We start from the raw sequence: 24477 nt of genomic DNA on the forward strand, positions 1-24477 counted from the left end.
TCTAAGTCTGGATTCAACCCCATTGTTTGGTATAGTCTCCTCATGTCAGTCTATAAGGCAGTTGCACACCACTGAATTAACTGACTGAAGGCTGGAAGCAATTTTAGTTCTATATGAGGAAAAGCTGCTATAGCAAAAGTTAACGATAAAGAATGATTGACAGAAGATGCTGATACAATGGCAGTTGCAACTGAATTTAACAAAATAGCATTATCTTATTCCACTGCAAACACTGAGGCCAAAATTTTGGTGCATCACCTATGCATTTACCCATTGGGATCCTACCTAGTCACCACAACATCACTGTTGATCAATAGAAACGTAAGCAGAATAATTTTCTTTTTGCCCAGATGTACACACACACACACACACGCACACAAATTGTAAGTAGTTTCACCTAATGCACTGTACCCTGGTGGCTGTACAGTGTCCCGTTGTAGTGAAAAAGAATCCTTCTTCACAGAAATAATAATAATGAGATATTACATGGACTGGAAAGTTGCTAAAATTCCATGACAATTATCTAGCAACCAGTTGGTCTTACTTTTCATGTCAGGCTCAGATCGCCATATGCAAAGCTGATAATGACGCTTCTAGGACTGACTCTTTATATTTTGACCGTAGAATGGACCTTTGACAATATAAAAAGCAATGTACCTCTTGTCAAATGTGAACGGTGCACACATGTAAAATGTCAGCACACAATTGCTTAACATACTCAGAAGTGGAAGACTATTTTAAGGGAGATGTGTCTGAGATTTCATATGCATGCTCTTTCTTCATTTCATTTCATTTCATTTATTTATTTATACCACCTTTCATGGAAAAAGCCCTCTCAAGGCAGTTCACAAATAAAATAATAAAACAATAAAAACATTGGGTGGGATCCAGACTTAGTCATGCTTACTGTAGAACCACTGAAATCTATGGGACTTAAGTTAGTCAAGATTTACTTGTCCCATTGTTTTCAGTAGGTCTACTCTACTTAATGAGTAAGTATTGATCCAACCCATAAAATATAATTAAAACAGCAGGATAAAAGCATTCCCTCATTTGGTGACAGTTAAAACCACAGCAAAATATAGACTGGCATTATTATTAAACTAAAAGCAGAATGCAACATCCAGGTCTTAAAGGCCAATTAAAACAACCAGACAGAGATGTGTGCATCCTTCTGATTTGATGGGACACACATGAATTGTGTATTTAGGTACCCAAATCTGAACTGGGTTTGTGTGAGTGCATTTTACCGCCGCCACCACCACCACCACCACCACCACCTTCCTCTCCCAGCTGCAGTTCTAAACACATGTTGCTTTGTGGTGATCCCAAAGAGACTGATCCGCAAATGCATTTAGCACAGCAGTTCTTATGTAATCTCCTCACCCGTATGCATCTCCGGGGAATTGAAGTGATGTGCTAGATAGGAAAAATTATTACATACATTTCATAGCACTGCCATACATGTCATTATTCAGAGAGTGCTTTTGCTCTATTTATATGGTTTAAGGGCCAGCAGTGAGATAGCAGATACTAAGGCAGAAGTTCTATACCCACTTAGCTGGGAGTAAGCCTCACTGAATTCAATGGGACTTACTTCTGAGTAAATATTTTTAGGATTGCACTGCTAGTCATTGGCATCAGCTGTTCATGCAAATGACAGCATATTTGGCCATTGATACTTACAAGCCCTTGAGCAGATGTCTATAATTTATATGAAGCTGATACAGACGAGGGCTATCAGTGATCATATACTATTAAGATCATTTCACACTGAGTGGATGAGACATGTGTTGCTGCCACACTGTCCCCTAATTAAAGGTTCTAATCTTCATTTAGTAAACTGCACATGGCTCATATCAGCTGATGTGAGAAGCAAATGTTTGAGAGTTGTTCCTGAGCTTCTATAAATGAATCAAATTAGGAGACAAAATGAATTTAACTCCAAATAACACAGCTTTTCAGAGCAACTTGTGGAAAAACCGTCCATAGACTCTAGCAGATGCTGCTTTAGATGAAGAGAAGGTTCCAATAATATGTCAGTGAATGACTTATGCACGTCTCCCCCGCACTCCCCTCCCAGGTCTAGGGAAGGGGGATAAATTTGGTTGGTTCACATGTTAATATGGCCGTATCTAATTTTGCACTTATGACTCTATGCAAACCGAAATTCATTTATCCTTCGAAATTTGTACTTCTCTGAATTCTACAATGGAGTTATCCAATGGAAAAATGAATACAAAACTGTGTATATTAGGGGAAAGTGCACACAAAAATGCATATATTTGTGAAAATAACATTAAAATGCATCTTATTAGGAAAATTGCTTGCAAAAAATGTGTACGCTGGGCAGAATTGTGTACAAGACTGCATGCATTAGGAGAAATGTGCATATAAATGTTCATGCCAACTTTTTTTCTCAAAGTTCAGGATGAACTGCACTTAACATTGGAAAAATTCTCAATGTTTGGAACAAACCAAATTTAACATTAGAGAAATGAGAAAGTGAAAATGACAGATTCACCCATCCCTACCGAGGTAATACAAAACTGCCTTATATTAGTTCAGATCACCTGCCAATCTAGTTCAATGTGGCTCTTTGAAGTCTCAGGCAGAGATCTTTTCCAGCCCTGCTACCTGAGATCCTTGGCTTAACTGAAGATTAGGGATGGTGGAGAATTTCTCCCCAAAACTTCAGGGGGCCGAGCGCCAACGTGTTCGGCCCCCCGAACAAGTTTCGGGGAGAAATTCTCCGCACCCCCCCGCCCCCCCGCCCCCCCCCCGGGACGGGACTTACCTTTGGCGAATGTCCCTCCCGGCGGCAGGTCCGGCCGGCGGTTCGTCGGGTCTTCGCCCGGGGTGGGAGCGGCAGCCGGTCTTTTGACCGGCTGCCGCCGCCGCCATTCCAATAAAGATAAAAAAACACAAAAAAACGCCCCCGTGATAGGCTACGTGACGATTAACGTAGCCTATCACGGCTAGATCTGCAAAGTCAGCCGTGATAGGCTACGTAAATCGTCACATAGCCTATCACGGGTGACTTTAAAAAAAAAAAAAAAGCACGTACGCAAATGCTATTTGCGTTGCCCTTATTTTCGCCGTAGTCTACGTAAAGATTTACGTAGACTACAGCGACCAAATAAGGAACGCGAATGGCGGCTCCCTATGGGGGCCGCCATTTGCGTACGCGCTTTTTTTTTTTAAGTCACCCGTGATAGGCTACGTGACGATTTACGTAGCCTATCACAGCTGACTTTGCAGATCTAGCCGTGATAGGCTACGTTAATCGTCACGTAGCCTATCACGGGGGCATTTTTTAAAAAAAAACTTTTAATTTCGCGGCCGGGCGAGGCAAGGCGCCTCCCCCCTGGCCTGAATTTCAGCCGGGCGAGGCGGGAAGCCTCCCCCCCAGCCTGAATTTCGGCCGGGCGAGGCGGGAAGCCTCCCCCCCCCAGCCTGAACTTCGTGGGGGGAGCAGCGAAGTGCCTCCCCCCCACCACGAAAAGCTGCAAGACCAGGTAAGTGACTTTCGTGCACCCCTACTGAAGATACCAGGGATGGAATCAAGGGCCTTCTACATGCTAAAGATGTGTTCTGTCACTGAACTATGGGTCTTCCCTGTCTACCTGCAATCTACCAGCACAAGCAGTATAATTTTGGAGCTGGAAACACACACAAGATGTGCATAGAAGGAAAAGATTTATATAAGTTTACTATAAAGATGAATGAGATAAGCTTTTGTTTGTTAACTAAGTGTCGGGGGATGAGTCCAAGCCACTTGAGATATCTGACAGCTCTGAATCAGAGTTGGAACAGTTAGATCAGACCCTTTGGGAGGGACCTTTCCTAGTGTCCCAAGATGCTGGGCAAAATTCCTCTGAAGGCCTTGCCAAACCGATAGCCTAGGCTGAGTTGCTACCCCCTCCCTCCACTGAGAGAACTCAAGTTTCCAAGGAGGACGAGGAGGAGAAAGAGGAGTGTGACTTGAGAGACGCTATGGTGTGTTGCAAAGCAAAGCGGGAAAAATTAGGGACAGGCCCACCAGGATAGCCACTCTTACAAGACACTGTAGGAAGGAGCCAACCTAAGGGAGTGGTATCACTGTGAAGCAAGTTTGGCCGTTAGGTTCACAGGCAAACTGTCAGCAACTTCATTACCCTTCTGGTTTGTCTTCCCATAGTAGAGATTGCAGATTAGGTGGTTTAGAGCCTGAGCCAGTCTGAGAGCTTCCTTGAATCTGCATTTGGAGAAAGGCTAGTCTCTAGCAAAATGAAGTCGTATCAGCCTGAACCTTTATCTCTTTGTGGTAGGGATGTACAAAAGTCACTTACCTGTTCGCAGATTATGCTGATGGTGGGGGGGGAGGTGTTCCGTCCCTCCCCCCGGAATCCTGGACGGGGGGGAGGCGCTCCGTTCCTCCCCCCCCCCGGAATCCTCCGCGGCCGGTTGTGCTCTGCGGCAGCTCCGCGGAGCAGCCGGCCAGGCCCAGCCAGGCCAGAGCCATCCGCAGCCGTATTTCCAGCCGAGGAGTGCTCTGGGTAAAAACAAAAACAAGTGCATATGCAAATGGCGGCGGCTACGGCGTTTTAGCCTACGTAAATATTTACGTAGGCTAAAACGGGGAATCAAAAAGGGACGCAAATAGCGCCCGCTATGCTATTTGCGTTCCCCTTTATTTTCGCCATCATAGTCTACGTAAATATTTACGTAGATTAAGAGGGCAAAAATAAGGAACGCAAATAGCAGCGGCCGTAGCCACCGCCATTTGTGTACGCATTTTGTTTGTTTTTTACCACCCAGCTGTGATAGGCTACATAAAGATTTACATAGCCTATCACCTTGTGTGTGTTTTTTAAACCTAGCCATGATAGGCTACGTAAATCTTTACGTAGCCTATCATGTCTCCTTTTTTTTTTTTTTTTTTTTACAACAACAAGAGTGGAAATGGCAGCGGTGGCAGGTGGTCGGAAGACCAGCCGCCGCCGCCGCCACAACCTCCCAGAAGATCCGCCCCAGGTGAGTCTCGTCCTGGGCGGGATCTGCGGGGGGGGGGTGGCAGGCCATTCCGCCACAGATTTCGGGGGGCTGAATGCACTGGCATTCGGCCTCACCGAGATCTGTGGCGGAATTCTCTGACATCCCTACTTTGTGGTGTTGACCGTGAAGGGGAAGAATGACCCAATTTCTGACATTAAGGTTGGTTCACATGGTCATTTGGCTACCAGATTTTCATCTACACAATTGACTTTGCTCATGTATATATGTTCCCAATGGTCTCATGGAGAAAACACTATTGGAAAACTTTCTAGGCACACTGATACACAATTACAACACATCCATGATTGTAGCAGTATTTTTTGGTTTTTCTGTGTTTGTTGAAATTTCTGCAGATGCATTTCTGTGTACAGAAGTCCTCTACAACTTGTAACCCACCAACTCAAAGACAACCTCCTGCCATGTATGGCTTGATAACCTCCTGATTTTTGCAGTGTACGTGCAATTGCAAAACTACAGAGGGCAACAAGCACAAAGTAAGCCACAATCCATGGCAAGTAGGCTGCATTTGACTTGATGAGTCACAAGTTTTGCAGGCCAAATCTGCATGATCCTTTCCCCACATTCAAATGAATGATTTGCATTTAGGGACAAACCCCTAAAAATAACTGAGTGAATTGGCCTGTCTACACAGAAGAAGATAAAGCTGAGTATACCATTGCTGCATGTATTTCTATGTGACGTTTCTATCATTGCTACAAGCACAAGATGGCATTATAAGCAGCTGTTTATTTCCAGGATTAATGGTGAAGCAGATGGTAACTCATACCTGGTGTAATAGAGCAGGAAGATTTGCTCTCTTGTTCTTCCTGCTCAACCTTGAATAAGGGTCCCTGTTATTAGCTGTACCACATTGATAAGCCATTTGTTTTAGCCTACCTCTCTCAGTGAATACCAGATCCTTCATGCATGATCTGTATCTATGTTCTGAAAGAGCTGCCTTCTTTTCTGGGTCTGGTTTCTCATCATCATTATCATCAGCCACATAATAATGAAATGCACTAATTGGAGGAGGATCGAGACTTATTTCTATTTCCAGAGCAGAATGTAAGATTTTATTTGGAAGTGATGTCCCTTGGCTACACCAAGGGCAGCTTTGAAAGGTTTATTAGTACTAGCAGTTGATAATTCTGTATATGAACAGTACACATTTTTAAAGGTAAAGTAAGAGGTCATTGCAGAGCAGGCTTGAGCATGAATTCAGTAAAGAGCAGCATTTCGCGAAGTGTAATCTAGGCAAGAATGAGAAATGTGCAGTCCATCATGTTTTTCCCCGCCTGTTTGGCCCTAGAATTCTTTTAGATATAAGGAAAATTTAGCTTTTGTCTAAGCAACAAGTTTTTTAACACTCTTGAAAATATGACTGCAGAATTTTCTAATGATTAAATAAACACAAGACAACTTGAACCCCAAATTTGTTTTTAAAATTGCTTTCTCAGGCAGCTGTCTAGGGTCACCTAATGGCTGTGATTTATGAGATATCTGAGCTTCTGCATGCTCTCTGCAGGATACCAAAGTTATTTGCTAGGCCATCACAGCACGACTGACATATATTCAAATCTCTTTTGGACTGAGGCCTTGGATTCAAGTCATTGCTCTTGAACCTCAGCTTCCCATCAGACAGCATAACAAATTTCTGTCATGCCACTCAAACTGCTTATCTTACCTAGACAGGTTATTTTAAAAAAGAAGGAGGAGGAGGAGCAGCTGCTAAAGCTAAATTTTTAAAACGGTCATAGATGTAAATGTCCTTCTTCTCACTACATAATGCAGTATAAATTACAGAGATAGAAAGCCAGTTCCAAATGTTTTGTAATACTTTAGAGCAGGGGTGGGCAAATTCTGTGGCTCAGGGGACCACATTGTCCCCCAGACCCAACTGGGGGCTGCCCCTTCTGCCAAATTTGCCACCAAAATTCAGTGGTGCAACAGCGGGGGGGGGGGGAATGCTGAAAAAATATCCCCCTTTTTAAAGGATCAAGTGGTAGCTGTCACTGAAATTTGGTAGTTCAGTGGCAAAAGCGGCTATTTTAAAGCGAAATAACCCCTTTTTTGCTGCAGCCACTGATACCACTTGATCCTTTAAAAAGGGGGATATTTTGCACCCCATCCCCGCCCCCACCACTGCACCACCAATGTAGGTGGTGGTAGAGCAGTGGGGAGGGCCTGCAAAAACAGGCAAGGGGGACATGTGTTACCCATCCTTGCTTGAGAGTGACTAAGAAGGGGCGACAGAGGGCAAAGACAGAGTTAGGGGAGGAAGAACTAGGAACACAAGTGTTGTGTGGGGAACAAAGAGCGCCAGGAGGTTATTTCCTAGGGAGGAGAGAAAACAGAGCTGAAGTGAAGAAGGGGTGGACTAAACAGATGGAGTGGAAAAAGACAAGAGCAGAAAGAGATAGGGAAGAGACTGGAGAGTCCCTTCAGGGCCAGCGTCATCCGTACCTGTCAAGGCCCATACTCCAGTCAGGGGCCAATACCAGTCCCACTGCTGCTCTTGCTATTGTTGCCTGTTCACCTGCCCTCTCTGAGAGAGTGAGCAGTGAGGAGAAGGAGCAACAATGACCACACATCTTCTTGTCTCCCTCTAGGAAGCACTGCGGATTGGGCCATGAGAGAAAAGCAAGAGAACAGGCAGCAGCAAACCTGGAACTGGCATGGACCCACTTCACTGCAGTCTCCCTTTCCACTTGTGGAATGTCACGAGCCTTTTACTAGACCTTATCAAAATAACCCGTCCTTTGTTCAACAACTTAGTACTTCCTCTATAATAACAACAGAGGATCTGTGTCTGTCTATCTGTCTGTCAGTGCCATAGCTCCAAGACTGTGAAACCAAGACACCTGAAACTTTGCATACATACTAAGGTGACCCTAAGGGTGAGTACCTCAGGGCTATTTTGTTTTTTTAAAACAAAATAATGAATTCTAATTAATTTAAATGTGTCTATGTGGCTGATGCCTGCAGTAATGTCTTCACCCACTTCCCTAAGCAGCACATAGCTTTCCAGTCCATACAGCCTGAAGCCTGGGGAGATAAGTAGGCTGAGGGACACAAGTATACGTCTGGCACCACTCCCCTTATGTGGGGCAGCCCTCCTTCAGGGGAATGGAATGGACCAACCCCTCCCTCAGGGGGCTATATGGGTGCACCATGGCAGGGGCCATGCCTAGGGTGCCAGCGGACATGGCTTCACAAAGATAAGATGGGCACAAAGTGTCCAGCTCTTGACAGCTGTGTAGGTTTTCTTGAAGGCTTCACTATATTGACCTAAGGGCTATTCCAACCCATGCAAAACTGTGTCCATTTGCTAGTGTTATACAAAAAAATTCAGTTACCAAAATCATCTGCACAGATCTGCTTCTCCAAATATGTCCATAATGAGCAAAGGTTTCCCCCTCCTCCCCCCAAATAATAATTTACCATATTTGCACATGGTCAGAGGGAATATCATTTGGAGGTACAGCTGCTCTCTCTGTCTCACAAAGTCAACATTTTACATCTTAAAGGTTACGTTTGTTCAAATGTCAGCAGAGATGCCCCCCCCCCTTCATGACATTCACAAAATCATCAGGGAAATGTTTTTAACATTTTGCTGTTTCAATCCTACTTTAATCTGGGACATGAATTTTGAATAAGAAGAAACAAAACCAGATTAAACATATTGGCATAATATTTAACACTGAATATTTGTAGTTTAGAAAATGAGGAAACTACAGAGTGCACAGCAAGGTAATTCTATTAGCTTCCTTCACTCCTCCAACTCAACCACCTCTCTTACTCTCAAACATGACTCTGCCCATTCTCCTTTGTTGCTCCCTATCCCCCACTGAAAAGGTACATGAAACCATGTACTCTCTTCTATCAAAATCTTCCTCCAAACTCACCTTTTCTATGAGGCTTTGGGCTTAACTACGTAATCCTTAATTTAACCAGGCTGAAGTAAATTAATCCCTTGCTACCCTTGTTTCTTTGTCAATGCTAGTTTGTAAGCTCCTTGAGGCAGGGGATTTGTTTATGAAATTATGTAAAGTTCCACTGTATAAAACCATCATTGTTATCTATATTGTATTGTGCTTGTGGCATTGAAGCCTATGGCACACTGGCTGAGCTGAGATGCAGTAGCATAGAAAGTTCAGGTACATTACGGAATGAACCATCTTGCAGTCCACCTTCTATGAAGGAAGGGTAAATGATTAGTTTGGCAGGGAGTCAAACCTCACTAAACGGCACACTAAGGAGTGAAAAGAGATTCTAGGATCCTAGGGAGACTAAGAGACAGGCAGACCACAGGCCAAGGCTGAAGGAAGGGCAGAGGGTGATATGAGAAAAAGGAATCTGAAGAAAGTTCGTAGAAAATGAGGTTTGAGGAAAAGGGCAAAAAGGGACAGAGAACTGAGACAAAAACGGGCTAATTAAAGAGGGCACTCTGAAGAAATTGTTGCTTAAGTTCAGGAGAGACTTTATTCTATCGTGAAAGATAAAGAAGGGAATGTTAAGGAGGGTAGTCAAGAGACAGCATGTCTAAAGGAAGTGGTTGTTAGGTCTAGAATCTAGGCTATGACAGGGAAATCTGCCAGTTGTGTCTTCTACTGCCACTGTAGCATTGTGAACTGGGAGGGCAACTTGCAAAGAAGCAGCAGAGATGTGGGGCTAAATTTCAACCTAAACTGGTTTGAATTAAACTCTTAATTTACTGGCTGAAGACTTCTAGTAATGTAGAACTTCCCCATAGCCCCTGAAATATCACATGGTGTTATTTTCACATTTCATATTATTTCTGAGGGCTTGTTCTCATGGCCACCAAGTATGTGGTGACCTGGGAAAAGCCCTTGGGAGCTCCTAGAGGCCCTGAGATTGTGTTGAGACATCCATTGACATGTGTACTCAGTCTCTCTCCTTATTCCCCCTTCTGTGAAATTACTTCCCAATTTGGATTACTCACTGAAGCTACCAAGCCACTGGGCAATTTTTAAAAATTTGAATGGGGTGAATTACTATTTGATGGTTTGGCAATTTCTCAGTTGGCACAAGTGCGCCATGCCAGAAGCTGCTACCAGGGAAGTCTAGGTACACAGCCCCACTGGCACATATGGATACTGGATGCAGGGACCTCTGTTTTGCAGTCTACAACTTGGTATTGGCCCTTATAATGTATATTTTTCTAATGTTTCTGGTTTTGAGGGGATTTTGTTTCTGCTTAGTATCTCTCATATACTTGTTAGACTGACACTTGACTTGGGCTAAAAATATACAAGGGTTCACAACAAGGAGTTAGCAATCGTATAATCACTGACAAAACCTCACTGCACGTAGCTATTGAGATTGTACACTTGATTGATTGGGTGCCGAAGAAAAGCATTGCAGTGCAATCACATTCACAAAGGGAAGCCCCCTTTTGTCACTACCATATAGATTACAGTGAGAAAAGAACACATTTCCATTTAATTACATATAATGAAATCTTTCTCTCTCATTAAATATTAATGTTTTTCTTTGCCTGATAGAGTTTGTCTGATTCAGACGATATGACAAGCCATGGATAATCAAAACCAGAAGCGAAAGCTTCTGAACTCGTTGTGCCTATGCCAGAGGAGGCGATGGGAGCAGTGTGTGTCCAAGTCCAAGGGGATGCTAGGCTAATTTCTGTCATGATAAAACATGGTTTATTGTGTAGGGATGGGAGAAGTAGGGATATTCAAGCTCACTGAAATTCTCCAAAATTTATTTCAAAGCTTGGTTCGGCTCACTCCCATTCTCGATTGTGACCTATTTTTGTTTTGTTTGAATGGGAAAAGTGCACATTTTTCAACAGTTGTGTATTTTTCAAATAATGCATTTTGAAAAAAACTGCACATTTTGTGAATGCAAATGCAAGTTTGGGAATTTGCTAACATTTTTGGAGAAATGCACTCCCCTTCACATGTCTGGGGCATTTTCAAGTGATTTGCAAACTGAAACGAAATTCTAATACATCCCTAATTGTGATGTCCAAATGCAGCCACTATGGATACAATAAATGGAAATATGTCACACCTGCTGGGAACTGGTGTTGCATCTTATGTTTCTATATTTAGTGGTGGTACCAGAGCAATACGTGGATAGGACATCCTGGAGTCAAAGGGATGGGGGACTTGTAATGACCCTCCCCCCGACTCTGCATCCCCCATTTTAGCAGTTTTACTATTAAAAATGGTCTTCTTTTGTATAGGCTGTAATAACCTACTCAGTTTCCCTCCTACAATATAATTCTACTTTAAACAGTTTAGAATGCTGTCGATAAACTCATTTCTCCTTCTTATCACAGTCACACAACCTTACTCTGAGGCTCCTTGCTTCTCTACCCCTGAATATAAATGATAACACATGTTATAGCTCTTACAGGACTGCTGCTGAAAACCACCTTCCCATAGCTCAGGCCCAAAACAGACATTGCTTTAAATCTGTATCTCCCAATTTTTCTCCAGAATGGCTGCAGGGCCCCAATCTGGATTGGGACCCTAGTGCAAGGGATAGGGGACCTTTAAGATCCAAATCAGGTTCCCTGCAGCTACTCTAGAGTAAAAATAAAAAGCCATCACTGCTAGATGTGGATTTAAGTTAATGTCTGTTTTGACGCTCAGTCATACCTGTACCATTCATAATATCTCCAAGACTCACCCAGTGATTGGTGGCATCATGTTGTGTGTGTCTGCACACCTGCTTCACATTCCCAGGATACACAGGGAAAGGGTGTGAAGATTCATGATGTGATTGACTGTGCTGAGCTGTATCAGGGTTTGTGATCTGGAAGCAAGCTGGTAGCTGAGGCAGGCAGAGGGCACCTCAGTTGGAAGAAATAAGTTGCTCAGCCCATACAGAATCAGCAGCTTCACTGGGCCAGATGGAAGTCAACTGACCCCTTGTACAACAAGATCCCTGGTGAGTTAGAAGCTGCTGGCCTGCCCTCTGGCCTGCCATGGTAGCAAAGTGAAGCAGAGAACAGACTAGCAGGTCCCTCCTCAAGCAAGCTACAACAATGGCACAGGGAGTCGGGCAGCCCACCCCTGCTGCCAGAGCACCTCCAAAGCCTTACACTTAGGGCTGTCTAAGACTGAATGGGAGGAGTTCAAAATGTAAATTCCTCCGCCTCCACAAAAAACTGACCCCATTTTAGGTTTGGCCCAGCCCAGTTCAAACTTCCAAACTACAAGCTCCATGATTCCCAATAAGAAATGACACCCTGAGTACCTTGCAGGGCCTTTCATTGATTTCAAGAGTGAAGGGAATTCTGAAAAAAGATCCTCTGGGCTGAAAACACCAGTAGAGCCACTCCTCCAACTTTTCCCCTGGGTGGTGTGAGCTAGTTGGAGTTAAGAAGTAGTAGAGGATCTCTCTCTCTCTCTCTCTCTCTCTCACACACACACACAGTAAATTAGGATTCCTCTCTTTGTACACATCCAATCAAGTTATCTTTCTGAAACCAAACTATAAGAGAGTCCATAACTATTCTCAAATAACTTAGCACATTCAGCTTCCAACCCCCCAAATGGCAGCTTTGTTCTTAAGTTATTTCCTCTGCAGCTTTATCTGAATGCTCTTGTTGCAAATGAGAAGGCTATAAAACTATTTGCATTCATTTAGTGTTTTACTAGAGGAGATAGGTTACTGGTTTCTAATTAATTTCAGTACACCACTGTAGTTTGTTGCTTTAATGTATTCCTGCTCCCTCCATCTTACTAATATTTCTAGGGATAAGTGGAGAAGCGTGACTCTAAAATCCAACTTACAAATTAAAATATAATTTGCATTTTGGGTGAAAGTACCACCTTACACCTGGCCAGCCAAAGTGTCCCACAATTTTATGTGCTTTTGTGCTTTGTCTGGGGTTTATTATACTAAATATGGAAACAGCTATGCCTGCTGTGTTTTCATTGTTGATAACAAGTAAAGAGGAAGGCAACTGTGTGTTCTGCAAACAAATATACACTTTGCAATTAGATGCTTTTCCTTATAAATAGGCCTTTTGTCCTGCAAGATATGTACCACTGTGATGCCAAAGAAAAAGATAAAAAACAAGAATGCATTTCAACTGACCTGTTTTTCATTTTCATCCTCCAGCTTCAGCCTGTCCTCAATGCAGTTCCTGGCCTGAAGAAATGCCTTCCTCTGCGCCCTCTCTGTCAAAATCCTCACAAAGACCCCATACAAATTTACACTGACAAAAAGGATAGCATTGGCTACCAGCTGTTAGGGGAGAAGAAGGGAACAAAAAAGACATATTATAATACACACGCTCTCACACATTGCTACAAAATATTCATTTGGCCCAAAATCCAGCTTATTTCCCTTGTATTATTTTGAAGCAGAATGCGTGCTGCTTACCTATCATGGATCATATGAACCTGTTCTGCTACTGAATTACACCACTGGTTCATCCAGCCCATTATTGTTTTCTCCATGGCACCAGCCAAGACATTTTGCTGCCTGACGCAGAGCAGCAAATGGTGCCCCTTCCCTCCCCCAGTCAACACGCAGAGTATCCAAACCAACCAAGTTATTTTGGCACTTAAAGCAGAAAATCTCACAAATATCTTCCCCCTCCCTGGGGGAGGGTTGGATCCAGACTTAGTCATACTTAAATTAGACCCACTGAAATCCACTTAAGTCCCACTGATTTCAATGGGTCATCTCTAGGTATGATTAAGTTTGGTTCTAATCCAATAATAATAAATTAAAAACTAATAATTTGTTGCATTTTCATGATGTCAAAAAATCTGCCTGAGCCAGCCACCTCGCTTTGCCTAATGGTAGGTCTGGCCTTGTTTCTCCATGTGACAGTGGCTCTCCAGAGTCACAAGGTGTTCCCCAGCACTGCTACCTAAACTCCTTTTAACTGGAGATGCTGAGCACTGAATCTGGGATCTTCTGCACTTAAAGCATGTGCTCTACCAGTGAGAAATGGCCCCTCTCCTTAGAACTACAGCAGTGCCCTATTGTCAAGGACTTCACAGCTTAGTGACAACTTCTGGTAGGTGCCGTTTGGAGATCTGGGGACTAATTCCCCCAAGAACCCACCAGGGGCTGTACTCCTCTCCACTGCCACTGAAATTGCCTCTGCTACTGCATTTGCTGCTAAAATTTGAAAGTGTGGTGGCAATAAAGCAGTGACTTTTCATTAAGACAAAGCACACTCCCCAGACTCCTTATTTTAAAGCAAAATCATGCTCACAGAATAATAGAATAGTAGGGTTGGAAGGGGCCTATAAGACCATCGAGATGCTTCAAGGAAATGCCAAATTTTGGTGGCAAGTTCAGCTGGGTGGCAGTAGTGAGGCCCCTGCTATTATGGAGATTTAAATAATGGGCTGGAAGGTTTAGGGTGGGAGCTTGTGACTTGTGTTCCTTCTTCTTATGGCTGAAGAACGAACCTGGAAAATCTGAATGGAATATAAACAGTACAAATATACAAAAAATACAGTACAAAAATTAGCGGGCAGATTTGAAACAGTAGCTCTAAGGAATGACAGTTGCTTCAGCACAGTGAGGACTCAGGAAGCTCTGCTTATATTGCCCTAAGGAAGGGGTGCAGAACCTCTTTGGCTTTCTCCAGGGGGTGGGGCTTAGGCTACAAGCCCCACCCCCTGGAGGAATCACCCCAGAGAGCTTCCCCTCGCTGACTTCTCCAATCTGAGTTGGAGATAACAGTGGGAATTCCCCTGCTGGTGCAGAGCCCCCACCGTTATCTCTGATTGGAGGTAGCAGTGGGCAGGGTGGGGGGAGAGGTTTGGGAATTGCCTGTGCCAGGGAAAGAAGCTGCTCTCTCCAGGTGCGGTTGAATCCCAATGGCCCTCATCCCCCCTGCTAACTCTGATCTGAAATTGGGAATGAGGGGCAGAGGGCACCACTTCACTTTTGTGCACCCCACCTCCTTCCCACAATGGGGGAAAGAGGCAGGGTGTGTGAAGGAGCTGAGTCCCCCTTACTTCTCTGACAGAGGAGCAAAGGGGACTCAGCAGCTTTGTGTGCCCCACCTCCTTCCCACGATAGGGAAAGAAGGCAGTGTGTGTGTGTGTGTGCGCTGAATCCAAAGTCGCTGAATCCTCCATCGGAGAAGCAAGGGGGACTCAGCTGCTTCTTCTTCACATGCCTTGACTCTTTCCCCCATTGCAGGAAGGAAGCAAAGCATGCAAAGAGGGGGTAGAGCTGACCTGGTCTCCATCACTCCCCGTTGGAGGAGTGAGAGTGACGGGGCTTGTCCTGCTTGACTTCACTGCAGGCGGAGCATTCCTAACCCAGAAAGCCTGCATGCAGTTAATCCTGGTCCCTGGTCCATGCACCAGGTGGAAAATCCACCTGGTGTTTGAGCCAGGAAGCAAATGATGTCAGGTGGGCATGGCCACACCTATTGACATCAAGTGCATGTCCATATCCACCTGACATCATATGGACTGTGGAAGGCTGGGCGGGAGGCCATCCAGAACATGTCTTCATGATTCCACAAAAATGTAAATTCTTAACCCAAGGATCGCTTTCTCTGAAACTGCATAAAGGAATCACACAATCCCAATGACATATTGCTAAATGGGATGTTTGCAGTATGGGAAGCATGAGAGCAATCCTAATAAGTGTTCTTTTAGAAAAGTATCAACACCATCAGCCTACTTAGTTAAAGCACAAATGTTGGTTGCTATGAAAGGAGGAACTGCACTGTGACACATGTTTTAAACATAGTGTGTGAGTATTTGTGTATGAAAGAGCCTTCAAGGAAGCTCACTACAGTATAAACATTAAAACAATATAAAACAACTAAAAAGAATAAATGGCATAAAACAGATAACCCAGCAGTAAACAAATCAACCATTAATAGCTTCAGAGAATAAAAGCATATTAACTTGTTCCGAAAAAGAAAGTAGAGGTTCATATGGCATCTTCACAATGTACATCACTGAGGAGAAAATTCCCGAAGGTGGGGTGCTGTCACTGAAAAGTCCCTAGCCCTGGTTACCACCCACCTGACCTCTGGAGGTGGGGCAGCTACAGCAGGGCCTCCAAAGAAGACATTATGGCACAGGATTCTGCCCTAAACAAATGTAGATCAGGGCTATGTTTCCACCAGTGATTTACTCCAACCAGGCTGCACGGTGAGATCCCTGTGTTTCCATGACATCGTGGCCATTCAGCCCCAGCCCCACATTTTATTGAGGAAAAACGGCTTCTTCTGAGACTGCTTATAGTCTGACTTTTCCCACTTATGGCGGCTCCATTACTGACCTGTTTCCACAATCGCACTGGGTCTGGTATCATAGTCCTGCCCATGAGGTGTGTAGCCCAGCCTTTGTAGGTGTGTTGCTCTGACCTCAGTACCCAACCCTTTCCTTCCTTGTTTTCCAGAAGTTTTACCCCGCACCCCCCCCCTGGGATGGGACTTACCTTCGCCGAATGTCCCTCCCGGCGGCGGGTCCGGCCGGCGGTTCGGCGGGTGTTCGAGCGGGGCGGGAGCAGCAGCCGGTCTTTCGACCGGCTGCCGCCGCCGCCATTCCAATAAAAGAAAAAAAAAAACGCCCCCTGATAGGCTACGTGACGATTCACGTAGCCAATCATGGCTAGATTTGCAAAGTCAGCCGTGATAGGCTACGTCAATCGTCACGTAGCCTATCAGGGGGCGTTTTTTTTTTTTTTTTTTTTTTTAACTTTCGCGTTCGCGGCCAGGCGAGGTGGAAAGCCTCCTCCCCGGCCTGAATTTCGGCCGGGGCAAGGCGGGAAGCCTCCCCCCCGGCCTGAATTTCGGCCGGGGCGAGGCGGAAAGCCTCCCCCCCCGGCCGGAACTTCGCGGGGGGAGCAGCGAAGCGCCTCCCCCCCACCGTGAACATCCTTCGAGAACAGGTAAGGGACTTTCGTCTACCCCTACATTCTGGAGCAGGATGCCGAGGGACCAACTTTTAAAACATCATTGAGAATAAGCTCTAGAACACTAGTGTGTATAAGCCTGCTATCGCAGGCAGGCAAGTACTCCCACTGCAGCCTGAAAATAAGGTTTATCTCAGGTCACTTCCCCAGAACTACACGTGGGGACAATCCATGGCTAATATTCCTTTGTGTCGTTTGGACCAGGGAAATGATGCCGCAAGCATCATAGTCTAGTTTTCATATTACACACTAAGTTGCTATCTCATTATCACAGTACTGCACAGATCTTCGATCAATATGCACATCCTCTATATCAGTATATTCCTATGACTCTACCACTCTATCACTCAATTGTGAAATAGACACGTATTTGTGCAATTGCACCATAGCGCATTTTCCAGAACAAGCCCCCTTAATCTCAACAGTTATCAGCAGGTACCACTGCACTGATGCGCTATCGCGCAACAGCGCAAATGTGTGTTAGCGCTATTTCACAATTGAATGATAAGAGTCATAGCAACATACTGATGTGGAGGGTATGCATATTGATGGAAGACTTGCACAATAGTGTGATAGTGAGATAGCGACTTAGCATGTGTCAGCTAATGTGGTAGCCTTAGGGGTGGCTCCTAATGTGGTAGCCTGCTATTTAGAGGGAAAGGGGAAAAAATGGGCAGAATCAGGGATACGTCTGGGAAGTCTACTCAGAAGTAACTCCCATTGTAGTCAATGAGGCTTGTTCCCGAGATTGCCATTAAGGGCAGTAGAGCCTGGAGGGGGGAGCCTCTCTGACTGGGTCAGCAGCCCCTGCCAGTCTGATGACGTTCACTTCCAATCCTCCCACCCCACCTGGAAGTATGTTTCTGTCAGCGAAGGGGGAGAGGGTGGGGGACTCAGCAAGAGGAGGCGGGAATACAGATGAGGTAATCAGACCCAACCCACACTCCACCCAGCCATCAAGAAAATAATTCAATTAGAGCTCACTGGAAACAGGACAGAGCCCCAGGCTACAGCCATGATAAGCTGGGACTTTAAGCACTGTGGAAATTGGAAAAGGAGCAGATGCGATTGGGGAAACATCGCAACAAAGTTGCAAGCCAGTTGAAGCCAATAGCGTGGAAACACACCCCAGGATGCAAGTTTGCTCACATAAATGCTGCTTTCTGCCCAGATTCCTTGTTACACATTGTATTCTGATTGCCTGCAACTGAACTAAGAAGGCATCACCAGCATTCTTTTAGCAAAACATGGGAAAAGGCCTGTAAATTTCTATAATCATGGGTTTTTTTTGGGGGGGGGGGTTGCTGTGAGGTGTTTGCTGATGCAAAGCACAGACCTGAAGTGGCATTTTTACTAAACTGGGGAACCACTCAGAGAAACCAAGTCCTAGTTCTAACCTAGAAAAAAGAGTGTGAGAGTGAGTGTATACACGCTCTCACACACACACTACACACACATTTCAAGTTCAAATTATCTCAAGAACTAAGTGTATATTACATAAATCTTCATCGTAACATTACCAAAGAACCATTCCACATTTTGTTCAGGATTCCTCTCTCAATCTGACACTGAAGCGAAGTACAAGGTCATTGTATCATAATGATTTCCAATGCATATGTTGGTTTGACGACTGCATCGTTAATACTTTCTGTCTTCCTTTGGCAGAGGTCCTGACAGTAATATATATGCATTTGCTGAAAAAAATAGCAAGGCGCAACTCTCTCTCTCTCTTTTTTGGGGGGGGGCGCTAAACTTTGCTTATGATATAAGCTAGTAAAAGCTGACGAACGGATTTAAAACTAAAATTCTCACACTGTTTTATTTATGTCTTTATCGTGACATTCTCAACACTACAGCTGCGATTCCTTCACTTCAAAACACAGTCAGTTGGCAATGTCTTGGAATCCATAATTGACTCTTGATACTGACATGGCTTTGTTAGACCTAATAATTCACCTTTTTGGCAATCTTTAGAGAACACTTAATTACTACATTTGCCTCCTCCTTACACTCAACTGCCATCATAGAGAATTCAAGCGATGAGATTTTCCTGTCTGTCAATGACTGCTTTCTAGAAAGAAACCATTAACTCCAGTAAGGATTGCCAAACAGGTGACAAATTGGGAATAATACGCTGAACTGCAGCCATTCATTCATTTCATTCCCATTATATTCTTTCAAAAATATTTAACAAAATTACAGTGATACATTTTCTTGCTATTTTCACTTCATTACAACTCGATTTTGGTGCTATTTGTAATGATTGCAAGTGAAATACGGTGGCTCCAAATCATACTGATCAAGCTGTGAGATATTCCAGCCACATTACAGCGGCCATAGATTTTGTTCTTTGTTACAACACAGAGAAGAACTGGCTCATAGAAAAAACATTCAGTACCCTATATTACATGGCTCCATCCAACTTATTTTCCTCATCTAAGTTATCATAGGGCACTTGGCCTAAAACCCCATTAGAAAAGAAGACATTATCTGTGATGCTCATCTAAGTTATCATAGGGCACTTGGCCTAAAACCCCATTAGAAAAGAGGACATTATCTGTGATGGCTGTGTTGCTTAACTGTAAGAAATCAATTCTCAGTCTACATCAGGGGTAGGCAACCTTTTTGGCCCCCTGAGCCCATTTGACATTTTGAAGAAGTGTCCTGGGCACCAACACAAATTGCCATGGGGAGTAAAATGTTGGGAGCACTTCCTCTCTCTGGATTCTCACTTTTCTTCCCCCTCTCTCAGAATTCTCACTTTTCTCCCCCCCCCTTTCTGGATTTCCACTTTTCTCCCCCTCTCTGGATTCTCACTGTTCTCCCCCCCACCTGTGGATTCTCACTTTTCTTGCCTCTCCCCACTTTTCTTCCCCCTCTCTCTCTGGATTCTCACTCCCCCCCCCCCCGGATTCTCACTTTTCTTCCTTCTCTCTCTGGATTTCTCACGTTTTCACTGACATATAAAGCCCTAAACAACTTAGGATCAGGTTACCTAAAAGACTGTCTCCCCTTCTAGAGATCCACTAGATCACTATGATCTTCGAGAGAGGTCTGTGCCACACTCTGCAGAGTCCTATCTGAGTCTGACAGCAATGGGGCTTCTCTGTGGTGGCACCCTCACTTGGAAATGACCTCCCTTCTGCGATATGCCAGGCACCAACAATCATGTGCTTGCCGCATTATTAAAAACTTAATTGTCTACCATAGCTTTTCTGAACCATTAACCTATCTAAATGCTGTTCTGCTTTTAATGGTGTATTGTTTTGTAATATGTTGTAAACTGCTTTGGGATTTTTAAAATGGGAAGAGGTATATATTCTAACACACACACATACATACATAAAACATATGTGCATACCATGCCAAGGCTGCAGGGCTGGATAGCATGACCATGATGAGTAAGCTATGGTTAGAGAGGACTTGGGAGGTTATGGCTGACCTGAAGACAAGGTCTTAATGCTGTGCTGTCACACCTTAGCAAATACATTTACAAAACTCACTAGCACACAATACACCTTTTTTACTAGCTCACCTGCCTACACATACCTTGCTACTTATTTGTGGACAAAAAGAAGGTAAGAATCAACTTTGTAAAGTTTTGTTGCATCAGGTGAATTGTCTGTGGTTGTCACTGATGTTTTAGTTGTTTTACAAGATGCTGGTATTTTAGTGGATTATCACTTTTAGCTGTTTTAAATTTTGTATGTTTAAATTTTGTTGTAAATCTGAGTCTTTTTTGAGAAAGGCATATAAGAAATCTAAACAACAACGTGGTATGACAGACCCTCTTGTGCGCAGTGTACACACTAATTCCTTTTGTTTGATTACTGCCTCTGTTAAAAAGGTCTTGAAGGTTTTTGAAACTACAAAAGCCTGAACAACTTGTTTTTCAAGAGAAAATACTAGGACACCATAGGCAAAGATGCCACCATCAGTTCTTTTGGGGGTGTGGAGGGCACTGCTGTCTGTCTCCAGCCACAGTGCAACTTAATGTGTACACATGGCCACTGCTGATGACTGGATCATTCTGATATTGATACTATCTGATCAACATAGCCTTTCATTTCTGGCTGATTTGCACAAAGGTTCTGTTCGCTGCAATGAGTCAATACAGTTAAGCCGAGGACACATTAAAGGAGAAGGCGAAGAGATGAGGATTTCTCATCAGTCAGTTTAATAATAACTAGCCACTGAAGTTTACATTATTTCCTGAAATTACAGAATGGATCAGATCCCTTTCTGTTTAAAAGTTACTGCTCTACTGACAGATAAACAGAGAAATGCCGTAGAGAGGAAGACACAAATGTATGTGTGTATATATGTTTGCAAATGACAGAAAATATTTTCTTAAAAGATGCACCTCAAATAAACTGACATCAAAGGGAATATTTTCCCCCACATGGCTTACAAATCCAAATAAAAAGCTGCAACAAAGAACAGGGATTATATCTCATATTTCATCATTATTAAAATCCAAAGTGGATTTTTATGTGGGGAGCAGATAGGCACTTCATATATGTGTTTACTTTTTCTATTCCTTTCAAGACATGCTCTGCAAAGAGTGTATCTTTCCTCTGGCTTTATCCCAATAAGCATAATGATTCTATTCCTTCAGATGCATTACCTGAGGAGAGCAAAATAAGGACCTATTTGCAGTTGCAGGCTATAATTAGAGGTAGGCAAACACTGCAAAATGTTATTCTGAAAAAAAAAAAAAATGCATCCCAGAATATGAGACTAAAATTACTTCTGGTTTCTAAAAGATATCTCAGTCTTCCACTCTGATAGACAGTAGCAGCACAAAGGAGAGAGATCAGGGCTCGTGGGTCCAATGCAAAGGGACATTTCCAGCGAGCCATTTTAGAGTTTGAGGGGCAGTAATGAGATTTTAGGGTGGGGGGCAAGATTCACACAGCTTATTCTTGGATATACTCAAGATTGGGGATGGGGGACCATACCCAAGAACATATGTTGTAATTTCATTACTATACCTCACAATAAATTTATAACAAGAAACAAAGACAGCCCTGATGGTCATAAGAAAAATCCCAAAATTCATATAGTGTAATACCTTTATTAGGCCAACTCAAAAAGATCACAAAATGTGCAAGCTTTCAAGATCCCTTTTACTGTGGTTCTAGAAGCTATCAGCTCTGTCACCTCTAGGGGGAAAATCCTACATGGCACAGGGAGCTGCCCCATAGCCTCTTAATGCAACATCCTGCAGGAGAGATGCCATGTCAGTGCAATGCAGTAGGAGCTCAATTTGTTTCTGCAATGCTGTGATCCACCTTGGCATGTAGGACCTAGGACGTCATTTAGCTCTGCATTTTGCCTCTGATAGTTCCACTGCCACTAAGGCACATGCCTTAGTTTCCGTCTGCATGTCCCACTGGCTGCTGCTTAAATAGGGATTTTGCTAGTAAGTTGCTCTGATGCAAGGAAACTGGAGCGCAATAGAATTTATTTACCTTCGAGCACACTCCTATGCATCTTTAGACAGAGAAAGGTCCTACAATTCCCAGTATAGCTGGCTGGGGCATGCCGGGAATTGTAGGACATTTTTCTGTCTAAACATGCATAGGATTGTACCCTTACTTATTTAAAATATTTCTACACTGCTTTATGAGGCAAAGCCTCTCCAAGACAGTTCACAGAGTAAAATGTTAAAGCAATAAAATATAAAATAGAATTAATTAAAACAATGACACAAACTGTTTATAAATAGCAACAACAATAAAAATTCACATTCTTAAAATGGGCCTACATAAAATGGGCCTGCGACATAAAAGCAGCCTGGAGCAACCAGAACTTTAAATGTCTGTTTAAAAACAGTCAGGGAGGGAGCCACATGTATTTCATCTGGCAGGGCATTCCCGAAGGATGGGGCCACTGCAGAAAAGGCCCTGTGTGTCATGCTCACCACCTAATAGGTCTTACCGATGGGCCCATGAGCCATGGCTGATTTTAATGTCTGACCTGGTTCATATAGGTACAGGCAGTCCTTCAAATAACCTGGTCCCAAACTATTTAGGTTTTTAAAGGTGATCACCAGCACTTTAAATTGGACCCTGAAATGCACTGGCAACCAGTGCAACTGGTATAGAATTGGTGTTATATGCTCTGCTCTCCTAGTCCACCACAAGCAACTGGGCAGCTACACTCTGCACCAGCTGAAGCCTCTGAACCAGCTTGAAAGGCAGCTCCATGTAGAGTGCATTACAATAATCTAGTCTGGATGTAACTAGGATGCGGATGATTTTGCATACATGGAAGCCTTCCTTTCTCCATTAACTTGCATGGGTGGGGGGAAGCTGCACTACTGAAAAACAGCTGGTTGAGGGACAGAGCCTACCCTTGTCAAGAAGCCTTGGTGCACCAGGTCCTTGGAGGTGGGTGGCTTCCCTCCCCAGCCCTTTTTTTGGCAGGGCAGCTTTTTCCACCCTCATTCCATTGACTTGCATGGTGGTCAGGGGGATACTGTCTGTGTTCATTTTCTCTCTGTGTGTGTTTTTCTGTGTGTGTGTGTGTGTTTTATGATATATATGTTGGGAGAAAGATGTAGGTGTAGAAAAGGCTTGAATGATCTAAAAAAATATACCTCTGGGCTGGTGCACCTCTGTGTGTGAGTGCTCTGCACAAAGAGACGTGCTGCATGCATGCACACACCCTCTGCAATCTTACCAAGGGTTGGGACATTCTGCGTCACAGATAGAGGACATATTTTTGCTGTCATTACAGCCATGTTCGCAAGGGCAGCACTTCCCTTTTCCCCATAGGAGTGAATTGCAACTATGCAGTTATCAGGGATGTATGCAGAAACATCACTGGGTTGGGACTAAATCTGCTCCCCCCTTGCCCTTGGTGAACCCAGCCACTGAGAATCAAATTTGCTTTTATTGGTATAGCCCCATCCTTTCTTCTCTTTTGTGTTTTGTCACACTAGCCTGGTTCAGCTGAGATATACATGAGCCTCTGTCCTTCTGCCACCTCTGCCCTGCTCTCTTCTCAGGGTGCTGCAATTCAACTCAATCTTGGTTAATTGCTTGAAGCACAGCACAGTCTGAAGCTGGTTTAAAATTCTAGCTTGTTCTGATCCTGGTAACCACAGTTTTCCAGTTCAGATGTAACAGAAAACTATGGCTAATTAACCTGGAAGTGTTGAGAAAGGAAGAGGGTAAGAGCTGTGTGAGGGTGGAGCATGTGGGAACAAGGCTTGTGCATACCTCAGGTCCCAAGACATGGTCTGAAGGCACATGAGGCAGCCACCTTGCTGAAGCTAAGCAGGTCTGGGTCTGGTCAGTGCTTGGAGGGGAGACCACCTGGGAAGCACATGTAGCCACCTTGAGTTGCACAATGGAAGAAAGGTGGTCTAAAATGAAATAAATAAAGCAAGCAAGCAAGCAAGCAAGCAAGCTGAGATATGTATGTCCAAACCAAGTCACTAGAATATGATGGAATATTGGGAACTGTCATATATATAGTGGTATACCATGCCTAAGGGACCACGGTGGTTTAGTGGTTAAGACG

The 24477-nt window shown here is 43.9% G+C and overlaps 1 protein-coding gene across 5 annotated transcripts in view; it reads right to left on the reverse strand.

The window, feature by feature from the left end:
• The window catches only part of ADCY1 (adenylate cyclase 1), a 221259-nt gene that overhangs the window by 121404 nt on the left and 75378 nt on the right, over positions 1-24477 (reverse strand). For 3 of the 5 annotated variants that reach the window (XM_084857742.1, XM_084857745.1, XM_084857747.1), the window contains exon 2: positions 13132-13281. The exons of the other annotated variants lie outside the window; for them this stretch is intronic. In XM_084857742.1, coding sequence (XP_084713868.1) covers positions 13132-13281 — 150 coding nt within the window. The remainder of the gene's footprint in view (positions 1-13131; positions 13282-24477) is intronic. 5 annotated transcript variants of the gene reach the window in all.

Source organism: Heloderma suspectum, chromosome 5, assembly GCF_057233095.1.
Source record: "Heloderma suspectum isolate Gila_16-S chromosome 5, 16-S_ref, whole genome shotgun sequence".
Lineage (NCBI taxonomy): Eukaryota > Metazoa > Chordata > Lepidosauria > Squamata > Helodermatidae > Heloderma > Heloderma suspectum.